This window comes from Aulonocara stuartgranti (genome assembly GCF_965226115.1).
Source record: "Aulonocara stuartgranti genome assembly, chromosome: 5".
NCBI classification, from domain to species: domain Eukaryota; kingdom Metazoa; phylum Chordata; class Actinopteri; order Cichliformes; family Cichlidae; genus Aulonocara; species Aulonocara stuartgranti.
The window spans coordinates 25,433,303-25,446,306 of NC_138943.1; the positions used below are offsets into that span (position 1 = coordinate 25,433,303).

The window sequence follows — 13,004 nt, forward strand, 5'->3', positions numbered from 1 at the left end:
TCTTTCCCAATCCAACACTCTCAAGGGTTTACTGCTACTATTTTATCAGGTTACTTGTCTTCATTGCTTGGGAGCTTTAAGACCAAAAAACAGTCTTGATGGCGATGTAACCACATTTTGTGAAAAATATTGTTCTTTGAGATGTTCTCATATGAAAGAAGGATCCTCTGATAAAATCATTGTAACCTCAGCTCCGAAGGGAGGAGGTGTGTCATGACGGCACATAAAAGTTAGCTCTGCTGCAGGCTCCAATATCATTTTTCATTTCATTGTCTGTGTAATGATATTTAGGGAAGTTCCTCTGAGAAAGGATAGTCTATCTCAAGACTGAATACCTGTCCGTTCCTCCATGCCCTGTCTGTTTTGTAAGACAGTCCATTGTACTGTCATACCTATAGAAGTGAGATTAATGCAAACAGTAGACAGCAGTGGGTGGTAAAAGAAGTTCCAGAGGAATCAGTTTAACCAAACACCTTTTCAGGCTTTCTCTGCTAACATGAGGCGAAATGTTCTCAGTGTGGATCCTATTATACTATTACAGCATATGTATTTGGAATAATTATGTTATGAAGAAAAAAATTCATACATACTGTTTTCTTTCTGGGGGGTCTACTTGATATTTAGCCATCGTTTCTGTAACATGGATTATATTTTAAACAAACACAGTCACTGCTTTTTTATGCTAACCTTCGTGCTTTTCACTCCAAAATGCTGATGTGCAGTTTCCCGAGATACTGTGGGCGATAACGTGAAAACAGCACCAGGGCCTCAGCTGGGAACTTAAAGTGCGCCACGGGGCCAAAAGTCACATCCCAGCCTGTGAAAAGACTGCCATCATCTGGTGAGGTTTGACGGTCTCGTAAACCCCACGAACCCTAATAATAAAAATCTGAAAATTAATAAAAGAGGCTCGAGTTTTTAATATTTCGTGCTCGTCAACTGGTGGCGCAATCGGAATTGCTTCCCCCCCTCCACACATAAAGATATGAATCGATTCCCATTTACGTGCCACCTTCGAATTTCAAATCGCCATTTGTTTTTATTGCGTCCACATTCGAGGAGAGAGGAGCATTGGCAGTACTACTCCACCACTCCAACTGGACTTGGCTTCTCTGGGCTGCACCAGAAAACCCCCGAACAGCTCCCTCGCCAGGTCTCCCCGGGATCCGTGTTTTGCATCGCTCCTCAATTTGCATTTCTTCCTCAGATTTTCCGTGCGACGGGTTCAGCCGCTCAAAACCAGCGGGCGCTTCACGGCTCGGTTATACGCGCGCCTCCATTTCCAAAGCAATACGCACAGAGAGAAAGCCCGTGGATTTTTTCTCCCCCCATTTTCTTTTTTCTTTGAATAATGTTGCCGAGCCTCCACGAGCAGGGAAACTGAGGACATTTTGAGTTACTGATATTTCTGTCGCGCACCTACGGAGACAGACACGTGTCTTCTGGGCACGCAGAAAGGGCTAGGTCGTGCCAGCAGATTTCATTGTTTATTTTCCCCTTTTGTTTTTTTTACGAAGGAGCCGGTTCAAGCTTGGCGACGAGCTATACATTTCAGTTTGTGCGCCTTGGTGATAAAGACGCATTTGGAGATGTCGGAAGTGTTGCCTTTCAACGAAGAAAATATGAGTCATTATGGAAATGAGGGCGACGAGGGACACCTTTCCTTCACCTGTCGTCTTCAAGACACCAACAACTTCTTCAACGGCTCACAGAACAAACGTCCGCCGAAACTCGGGCAAATAGGCAGGAGCAAACGGGGTAATTATATAATTAAGGCGTTTTCGCCTGTATGGTGATGTGGTGAATGCGCACATCGGCTGTTAGTGCACCATATTTAAGGATGTTTGCCTGAGAAACCAGATCGGCAACACTATTGCCTTGACGAGATGTTCAGTCGAGTGTATGGTCAGCGAACCAGTCTGCTGTTTGCATGCGTGTGTATTGTTTTTTTTTTTTTTAATTATTCTGTTCGCATTGCTACACAAGTTAGATGCGCAGTGCGTGCCGCTAAATGCCTCCTGAATCTTGCTCAACAGAGTTGTGCTGATTGTCCCCTCCCAGATGAATGGCTGAACGAATTTTCTATGCAGTGTGATGGAGATTTTTGTGTTTGCATGATCAAGTCAGGCTGGCCATGTATGTGCTTTTGTGTGTCCTGCATTCCTGCATATCTACCAAGGTAGATAGTCCTTGAAAACTGAGGCTCAGTTGTGGTGGCACAGACATTTAGACAGACATAGTTCTATATACAGTAGTGCACAGAGACATGGGCAAACACAAAGACACATAAGACTTGCACCTGTGGGTGCACAGCCGACACTCGTACACAGTCACACCTGCACATTCCCAAATATGCATCAGAGGCGCCGATGCACATTCGTGGTTATCGCGCTCTTTTTGCATGGGCTTACGCTCTCATGCATGCACAAATCACTTATGCTCATACAGTTGCAGCACTAACGATTCAGGGCTTTGACACCCTTGTGTCGATGTTGAATTTTCAAGACGCCACACCAAGATGAGTCCCCCCCCTTCCCCTCCCCTCATTAACTCTCTCCCCTGTCATCCACAGTTGTGATTGAGGATGAGAATGGCGACGACGAATCGCAGAAAAATGGAACAGAGAAGACCCCGGCAGAGGCTTAGAGTGGTCAGCACACCACCCCCCTCAAAAGACACTCTTTAAATTTTTTATGGCGATATTTACCAGTTTTAATCCAAAGACACTGTATATAAGCACTTTCTCTCATGTGGCAGCAAGCAGCACTTCCACACCCTCCTCTCCCAGTCAGTCATGGCTGTCCGGATGACACATGCTGGCAGGGGTGGGAGATGGCAGCAAAGGAGACCCCCAAGTGGACCCTCCCCCCTCACTCCCAACACACACTTACACTAACACACACACACACACCCTCAACTACAGGGTTTTGCCATAAATACAAACGCAGGGGAAGGCAATGGGGAAGGGGGAGGGCAAGGGGTGCAGTGGTGGGGGGGTTAAGGCAGGAGGCAATGCTGTCGAAATGCAGAAATCAGGGACAGGATACAAAAAAAAATCTAATATAAAACCTAAAGCACACAATTCTCCTATATCTTATCAATCAAACCTGTGGTACCATTTGTTCTGCTCTTCATTTTGAGCGAGGGCAAATGAATAGCAGTTTGTAAATATGGAAAGGGTAGCCCATATTTTCTTGCACAAAGTGGGAATTGGTAAACTGGTTTGTTTCGTGTTGAAGACTTTATTTATTATTGATCCTTGGGAACATGTCTTTTGCAGTGACTTAAGGCCTGAGGGAGTGTTTTTTTTTGTATGTTGAGAAAACTGTGAGCAAACGAGAGTGATATTTTTTTCACTTAACAATTCTTGATGTTGCCTGAGTGTTTTTTGTTACCATACTTTGCAGCTAACGAGTCATTTATATACCGTGTACCTCCCACCTGTTTGTAAGCTTCCCAGGCTTTCACCTGGATTGGTTGATACTGTAACTTGACTGTACACACCTTATTGATAACAAAAAAAAAGACTATTTATATTGCATTGTGCATTATTGTGTGTGCCAAATCTCATGAGGGATATACTGTACCGGACAAGTTGTTATTTTTCGTGCTTTATACATTTACTCGTTGAGTTTAATTGTTTTGTTGGATTGCCATTTTTTAGGGCTCTTTCTTAAAACACTGAAATACCGACTCATGCATGGCAAATATAAAATCATGCATGCATGGCAGAAAATTCTGAAAATCTTGTGTATTCTTGAAGCACCTCGTATACAGCTTTGAATGACAAACCTCGAGAAACAGTCTTAACTCTGCGTTGTACTGTACGATTCACACTGATTTGTACAGTGGCCTAATATCTTGTAATAAAGATTATGACAAAGTACTATTTACTGTTAGTGTTGATTGTGGTTTACAATAAGGAATGATGTACTTGATGTTGCTTTTTTTTGTTAAAACTGTTTTAAATCTGTAGCAAAAACACAAAAAATATAGTTTTGTATAAGAGAGACATTAGCAGATAGCTTGGCTTAAAATTTTGGATATGTTCCTTGTACAGTTTCTCCTGTTGTTATTGGATTGCCTATCTGGCAAGTCAGCATTTTCCACTGTGAGAAAGTAGCATCCTACTCCTTGGAAAGAGCAGATATGGAAGGAGACGGCATGATGAGCGAGTAATCCCATCAAAGAGCCTGGAATCGAAACTTTGTAGCGATTTGTCGAAAAGGAAAGTTGACACACTGCTTGGACAACTGCACAACAGACTCTGATCTCATGAAGTGCTACAGTACTGCAAATTAATTTGTGGGGAAAATGTACACCACTGCTTCCCAATGCAATAAATGTCTGTTTGCATTTAAAATCTCAGCTTCTCTCTTTAATCAAGTCGTCCCTCAACTCCGCTGCCGGAGATGTGAATGGTGCAGGAGCACCAAGGCGTGAGCAATGCTGATGAGACGTGACATTTCCAGCTCTGCTGTGGCGGCTAAATGATTCATGTTGTGTGACGAGCCTCTGTCAGCGTACGGCATCTTAAAACCCGGGCCGCCTGTATCTATGCTACAAACGCATACATACAAGCAAACACAGGCACTCGCATGTCCGTTTCAGCTCCAACTGCAGGCGAGACTAACATATTGCTAGTCTCTCTCTCCCTCCCCATCTTGACAGACATGAAAGGGGCTGCCTGCGCCGGGTACCATGGTAACAGATGCACCTTGCACTTGATGGGTGTTGCGGTGGGTATTCGGTGCAGAATAGTCTTCCCTGAGCCTTGGCTTGATGCAATCGCGAGCTTTAATGGAATGCTCTCCATTCTCTTATCTCTGCCCTCTTCTCTCAAGACCCCCTATTCACTCTGTGGCGTGACCACATTATCCTGCCAAAATAGTCCCTTCCTCCAAGATGGCAGTAAAGCATGACAGCAATGCCTACTGCAGTAAGAGTCTATCCCCTCACACAGGATCAGGGGATGTTACATTTGGGGAGTAGCGGTTTACCATTGCCTGTGCGGTGGATCTTTTTATACAAAATCGTGCATGGAATGCTCGATTCGATTAGTTGGATGAAGTTTGGGTCTCCTCAGTCTGAAGTAAAACTCACAAACTGTTCCCACACAACCAAACCTTTAGAGTCTGAGTGACCCATGATAGATAAGTGGATCATTTTTACATTTGCCAGTTAGGTCAGATGACATGGTTTGGGGTGGCACAGTGGTGAACTGTGTTGCCTCACAGTAGCATGGTCCTAGGTTTGAATCCACAACAAACAGCTGGGATAGGCTCTAGTCCGACCCTGAATTGGGCAAGTATTAATTTTCTTTTTTATTAGCAAACTCGGTTGATTTCATAGAAATGTAACAAGACGTAGGGTCAGCTTGGCTGAACTTGATCTTAATTTAATTAACCAGGTCTGAATCTCGATGCAGGAATTTCTATGATTACAACTTTGGATAAAACTGGGCATTTTGTGTCCCAATATCAAGGATCAAGGTATTTCTTTCTAAGAAACAAGCAAGCTTTATTCGTCACCAGAGATGGGCAAGTAACGCGTTACTGTAATCTGATTACTGTTTTCAAGTAACGAGTATAGTAAGGGATTACTATTGCAAAAACGGTAATTAGATTACCGTTACTTTCCCGTAGGAACGCTGCGTTACTGCGTTACTAAAACCGTGATTTTTTTGCGAGAATGTCTCATGACAGTGACGTAAGCGAGTGCGACGTTCGTGACAACAGCTGTGTGCAGATCAACAATGGATAATATATCGAGTGCGGGAGAGAGTATGAGCGTGCAGCGTTTAAAGCGTGGAAGTACTGACCTTACTTTGAGTTTGATTCCATAAAAAGTGACAAAAACATTAGTGTCCGTTGTGCGTGAGAAGAAAACTTCTTTTTACAGCGAAAACAACCCCTAAACTTCCAAGCAAGCACCGAGTGCACAACGACGTAATGGGAAACTCACAGAGAAACTCGCGGATTCTTCCACTGACCGCTGCGGCACACCTGCACCAGGGCAAACCTCTGCCTATCCCACTCCTGCTTTACAGTGAAAATAGAGCAACAGGACCGCTAGTCTTTGACTTTATTTATTTTCTACTGCGTTTTACTTGCATCTATTTGAAAGAGTGAGTGTAAACACAAAAAAATATTTTATTTTATGTGCTGGAATGTGCAGAAAATAGCTTTAAATATTAAACAAATTTCACATAATTACATTTTTGCTTCATGCATAAAGTTAAAAGATTAAAACTAATAAAACAAGTTTTAAAAAGAGACTTTTCCATTTAATTACATTTTGTATGACAGATTATGCAGAAAAAGTAGAATTGGGCTGAAAGATCTATCGCTTTATCACCTATTCAGGTTGTAAATCGTATAAAAGTAACTAAGTAATTAATTACTTTTGAAAATAAGTAATCAGTAAAGTAATGGGATTACTTTTTGGGGGAGTAATAAGTAATTAGTTACTGATTACTTTTTTCAAGTAACTTGACCAACACTGTTCGTCACATACACAGTCATACAGAGTACAACATGCAGTGAAATGTTTTGTGTCCGAGCTGGCTGCAGACGTAGCCGTGCCATTCAAGGGTTTGGTATTTAGCGGGCGGGGGGGTCTAGCCAGTATCCTGGTCCTGGCTCACAAACTGTTCCCACTCAATCGAACTTGCAACTCCTGCTCCAAAGGTGTGTAGTCATACCCCTATCCAGCTGTGCATGTGGAGGGAAAGTTAAGGGGGATTTAACCAAAGAACAGGTTCAAAATGAATACAATCCATGTGCAGGAGGTTAAAAGGGAACCAGCCAATCCAGGTATACAAGGAACATAGCCTATATATTAGAGATATACAGTATCCCAGAATAGCATTTACAGAACACAGTCAAGCAAACAAAACTCTTATAGCTGCAACAAATGTCTCTCTTTCAGCATTAGAAGAAAACCTAGTTTTATCTTCTCGTTTCCCACAAGTTGTGAAGCTTAAAGATGAGCTGAATCTATGAAGTATTTCTGAAAAGAGAGGTTTTCCCTTCATTTGGACCAAAATGTTGAGCGAGTTCTTTCATCAGCATTAAAGACAAGTTTTGCAAGTCATGCAAAGCTTTGTGAACGGTGTCAAAGCTGAAAGGAAGTTCTGGGAGATTCCACATTCATGTGGGTGCAGAGCAATAAATAACAGATCTGTGTGCATAAAAATAGCTTTTAACTTCATTATGTATGGTGCAAGGTTAGAAATAGAAAGTGAGGTTGTATATGTGTTGGACTAAAACCAGATACATGATCAGAGTGAAAGGTAACTGCCCCGAGGCATTACCAAAGTGGTGAGACGTAGCTGTCACAGTTTAGCATTTTTATATTCGTTTTTATTTTGTATTTATATTGAGAAATTATTATTTAACGGTATTATTTAGGAGATTTTTTTTAATAAAAAAAAGTTCAACACAGGTACCACAATAGAAACAGCACAAACTGTGAAGGTAGCTTACTCAGAGTCGTGTAAACATGAAGTCATCCCATAGAACAGGGGTGTCAAACATCAGGCCCGGGGGCCGGAAACAAAGCCTGGCCGCTGAAGGTGGGCAAGCTTTTGAAGTTTGTGTGTTTTGACAAACACACAAACTTGACCAAGACCCTGCTCTCAGTTGGTATTCATACCACACCAAAGTAATCAAGAAACAGATTCTTATATTCCTGTTTTTCCGCAATCTACAAGTTTGTTTTTCACAGTATAAAAAAAAAGAAGACATTTCTGAAAAAATGTCTGTCTTTCACCGTTTATTTCAGCTTTTCTCACCTGGTTTGGTTTTTAAGATCATATTAGTTGACTATAATTGTCACGGCTGGGGCAGCAGTCGTGTTGTGGAATGAATGAGGAGCCAAGATGCAGATGGCGGTGGAGATGCGAATGAAGATTTATTTACAGTGGAAAAGAACCAAAGCCAGGACAGAACTAAACATAAACCTAGACTAGGGAAACTAATAACAAACCAAACCTGAAACCATAACTCACAGAAAAACATAAGGAAATGACACTGGTGATGGCGAGCAGGAATAAAGGACAGAGAGACACTGGGATTAACAAGAAACACAGACGGCACAATGAGGGACACAGGCAGAAACACCCTATAAATACACAGAAGGTAATGAGGGAAAGGCACACAGGAGGGGAGCACAGCTGAACCTAATTCACCAGACAAGACACGAACCTTCAAAGTAAAACAGGAAACACACAGACTGTTTTACAACACAAACACGAGGACACGAACAGAGCAGCGAGGACAGACACAGGTAGGGCTGATAAAACACTAAACTCCAGGTTCAACCCTAAACTAATACAAAATCAGAATGAACACAAAATGAAATCCAAGGAAACACAAAACGCTGGGTCAAAATAACCCAGGATCATGACAATAATAAACTTACTCAGTTGTCATTCTGGAATATTTTAACGCATAGATCCAGCAAAACACTGGATAAATAGCACAACTTACAACTCTGGGGGCCTCATTGTGCATCGCAATAGAAATCCTTTAGCCATTTTATATTATACAGTTTATCACTGCTAGCTTACGCAGCTAATACTTACTTACTTAGAACTTAGTTCCTCCTACGGCGGGTGGCGCATCGGGCAGCTAGTGATCTCCATCGATGTCGGTCAGCTTCAGCTTCATCCCAGGCAATGTCGACAGTTCTCAGATCGTCCATGAATGTTTGACGCCATGTGGTCTTTGGTTGGCCTTGCTTTCGGACACAGCTAATACACGCTCACAGATAAACGTGCAGTTTTGACTCACTCTGGGGATATATCTTTAGCCGGGGCTGAAATGTCTCTGTGCAGTTATTTGGGCAGTTACTATAAAATATTATATAAATTGTCAATGGCCACTGTGATATAAAAACGGCCTTTATAGAATCAGCCGGTCAAGCCTGATAAAGTTTGCTGGCTTTGCTCGCAAAATAAGGTTTTTAAATCTTTTTACCTCTGGAAATTGCATTTCAACCACCTTCTTTCTCTGCAGGACTCTCTCTCTCTCTCTTATGTTGTAGTTCAGCAGAACTAGAACTCCTGATGCAGAGAGGTGCAGGAGATGTTGCCCAGACTTTTCCTGTGTGGCCATCACTGTTAAAAGATGCTCAAAAGATGACACGTACGATTCAACAGATTCTTTATTATTGTCATTAACAGTTTAATATGCTTAGTTGCTTCTTGGATGATATTGTGGCAGTTGAGTTTTGTGATGAGCACTCATGAGAAAGTAATCACCAGTGCTGTGACGGGGGGGGGCAGATGAAAGTCAAACTCAGCGTAGCTGTTAGGTTACATAAGCTCCGACAGGTGAAGAAGACAAGGCAGAAAGAGTATGAAGAGGAGCACTGTGAAGGACAGGAAGAGACAATCCAGAGAGAATGAGAGAGAACATTCACAGGTCGCTGGCAGAAAGTGGAGGAAAAAAGAAACCACACCCTGCTAGCTGCGGCACACACACACACACACACACACACACACACACACTCGGGCAGTTTCTCACACGGCTGTCCCCCTCGGAAATCCCAAACTATGCTGCTCTCCACTGCAACCCTGAATCTGACCTTTGTTTCTGCCAGGGAAATACCCAGTGTGACCTGACATGCTGAACCACTCCCTGGGAAAATCACCCGCTCTGTTGGTTTTGGCGTGAATCAGTGGGCGCTATATGGCTCAGCAATATAATGTGTGCGCATGCAAATGGCTGAGGCGACATTTGCATTTGGTTCCACTGCGTGTGTGCGGTTATACATGCATGTGTTGATGTTTCTTTTTATTTTGTGGTGTGTGTGTGTGTGTGTGTGTGTGTGTGTGTGTGTGTGTGTGTGTGTGTGTGTGTGTGTGTGTGTGTGTGTGTGTGGACGCAAAAAATATCAGTGGGCATTGGGATCAGGTATTCTCTTGCTGATTGAGACTCTGCTGGGAAATCACAAGGACAACTGCTGATAAGAAGGAAAAGGGGGGAAATGCAGGCAGCTCTGGTTGGAAAAATAAAATAAATATCCCTTTAGACCACTCCAGAATATTCTGTTTGCTCCCGAGTGGAGTTACACGTCACATTTTTAAAGAGATCTATCCAAAAAAGCAACTCTCCTCAATGATATGATGGTAAAAACACGCTTTGTTTGCATCTAAATCGTGATTACAGATGACGTCAATCGTTCAAGCAAGTTTGCGCTTAGATATCAGTCCAGCTTCTGCTCAGCTCTTCTGGCTGTACGAATTGAGTTCTCCCCCCCCCCCCCCCCTTTTTTTTTTTTTCTTTTTCTTTTTTTTGAAAAGGTCCAGGATTAACAGATGGGTCTGTCAGGGCAGGGTGATTAAAAAAATGGACGGACAGCCAAAAGGACAGAGATGGAATGACCACTGCGCATTTAACATTAAACATTCTCCATCTCCGACTGCTTTGCAACAAAAGTGAGGAGAACCGGAGGAGAAAAGGGGAGGAGGAGGAAGCCAGGCAGCTTGGAAAGAGTGGGAGAGCGGCACGAGATGGGAATCAGGAGATAAGAGAGATGGAGGGGAAAAAAGAGAGGGATAAACAAAAGTGAGAGTAGACGTACAGAGAGAGAGAGAGCGGAGAGAGAGACAGGGGCTCGATATGATGAAATGAATGCCAGGGAGAAACAGTTCAGACCCACCAGATGGTTACTATAGCAACCACATACCCCAGTCTCTCTCCCTCTCTATCTCTCACTCTCCGTCTCTCTGTCTAGTTGCTTTGTTGCTGCTTTAAGTCTGTGGAGGGAAACCAACGGCTGAGAGAGACAGCTTTTTACATTTTGGTGCAGTGGCAACATCAGCTTTAAAACCAACTTTACATACTTTTGTAGCCACTTGTATACATTATTTTTCATACGGTAAAGGTGTTGGGTTTTTTTGTTGTTTTTTTTAAAGCTATGTAAAACAACACACCAGCCGATGCGTCCAAGGCACAAGCCTCCTACAAAGGCGTAGATGCTGGGAGCAGCAGTGCAGTGTCAGGCACAGTTTAAGAAATGACCTTCATAAATGTTTAGTCCATGACCCTTCCTCATGCAAAGAGGCATAGATACCTGCTGCACATGTAGAGGTATGAATGAAAAAGTGTGCATTGCTATAAAGGCCAAAGCCGGAGATGTGCTTTGAGCTCAGCAGCAGACCACTGAGTGGGGCATCGGATGTCTCCATCAGGATTGCATTTTCCTCTGCTCAGAGCAAAATCCCCCATTAAACACATTCTTAGACACACAGGCAATATGCACGCTCATGCACAGATGCAGCTCGCCGCCACGGATGCACGCCCTGCACGTGCACACTCCCAGCACACTCGCACAGACACCAACCGGGAAAATCCAAACTGGGATGCACAACAAAGGGAAGAGCTCGCGGGCCCCCCAGCTAATCTCATGCATGGAGATCATTTTCAAAACAGAACAAAATGGTGGACCATCTCTCTATGGCAGAGTGGGTCTCCGCAGGGCCCCCAGGGCGGGATGGCATGTAACTGTGTACGCATGACTCCTGAATAAAAGATGCTGACCTAGATGGAAATCCGCCATTGGTCACTTAATTTGTCCTACACACGTGATTGGCTCATGCCCAAACCCACAGTATAGCTGCCCAATCGAAGACCAAGACAAGCGTCGAGGAAATGCACGCGTGCAAACTTTCTTTCTGCATGTATGGAGAGAAAGAGCGTGCAACAATATAAAGAATGTATATTATTACAGCATCACGCTTGTATCACTTTACACAGCGATTGCTTTGTCATTGTTCTTCATATCAGTGTCTTTGTAGTTGATCTGCTATTCTGTCCCAGCCCCCACATGAAAAGCTTAATTCTTCTTCTCCTCCTCCTCTGAGGTTTTATCCTGAAACATGAAAACATGAGAGGCCTTTTTTTTTTAGATGCTCTATCATCAACTAGACTTACACAGCTCACAGAAACAGATTGTATTCATGCAACGTGCCAGCGCCGGACCACGTGGGACTAAACACGGTACATATGTCTGCAGGTCTGTGAGCATGAATGAGCCCAGCTGAAAGGGTATTTCGTATCAACATTGTACTGAGCCCTTGTACATTATTGATATGCAATTTGACTGCCCGCCATCAATAAATTATTAAGGAATTGAAAATTGTTGAGCCGGGGCTTGACAGCCTTGAAGCTCTTTGGCCCCGGTAGATGAATGAACATGGCCGCACGATTGTCAATGACTGTTGAACTCCAAACTGCATGAGCAAATTAGAAGTCTGCCTAATCTTTTCTCTCTTTTTTTTTTTCAGGTTTTTCAAAGAACTTGGGGCTATTAAGCCCTCGCCGTGTCTTATGTAATAATCCAGCTGTTTATTGAGTGAATTGGTTGGGTTTAGGGAGAGCTAGGTTTCCCCCTTGAGAAAGGAGGGAGGCTGGATCCAGATGCTTATTGCTGCCTGGCCGACGTTGGGGCTGAGACTGTGCCGTGTGCTGGAGGCTCAGCCCCGAACGCTGATTCTTTCATCTTAACTCTCGTAAATCCCAATCATAAGTTCATCTGCCTAACTGATTTTTGTACATAAATTGGTGAAATACTCATACAGATCACTGCAAATCGCTTTCTTAACAGGACAGGAAAATGAAGATCAAAATCAATTGAAACAATAACAGCTGCAGAAGTGCTCGCCTCTTCTTGACTACAGGGCGACTCGTCTGTGCCCAAAAAAGTAGATTTGAAAAAACCAAACAAAACAACTGCACTGACTCAAAAACACATTTGCCTCGTCGTCTTATAAAACTTGCTGTATAACAGGAAAATGCACAATGTGAAGTACGATTAATGTGTTAAAATGATATTTTATGCTGATGAGGTAATGAGGGACGATCTCATGTTGTTTAATGTTAACCACTTCAGTGTGTCGTTTGTAGACACTACTATAAAAGGTTTGAAAACTGCAAGCCATTGCATCCACATTGAAATTCCTTGTTGATGTCCACTCTGCACCATCAGCCTCTCTG

General features: G+C 43.1%; 1 protein-coding gene across 1 annotated transcript; it reads left to right on the plus strand.

Moving 5' to 3' along the window:
• Positions 1–1,040: 1,040 nt before the first annotated feature.
• Positions 1,041–4,344, plus strand: camk2n1a (calcium/calmodulin dependent protein kinase II inhibitor 1a). Its single transcript, XM_082534868.1, has 2 exons — positions 1,041–1,758; positions 2,573–4,344. The coding sequence occupies exons 1-2, from the start codon at positions 1,590–1,592 to the stop codon at positions 2,644–2,646; spliced, it is 243 nt and encodes an 80-aa protein (XP_082390994.1). The 5' UTR covers positions 1,041–1,589; the 3' UTR covers positions 2,647–4,344.
• The last annotated feature ends 8,660 nt before the right edge of the window (positions 4,345–13,004 follow it).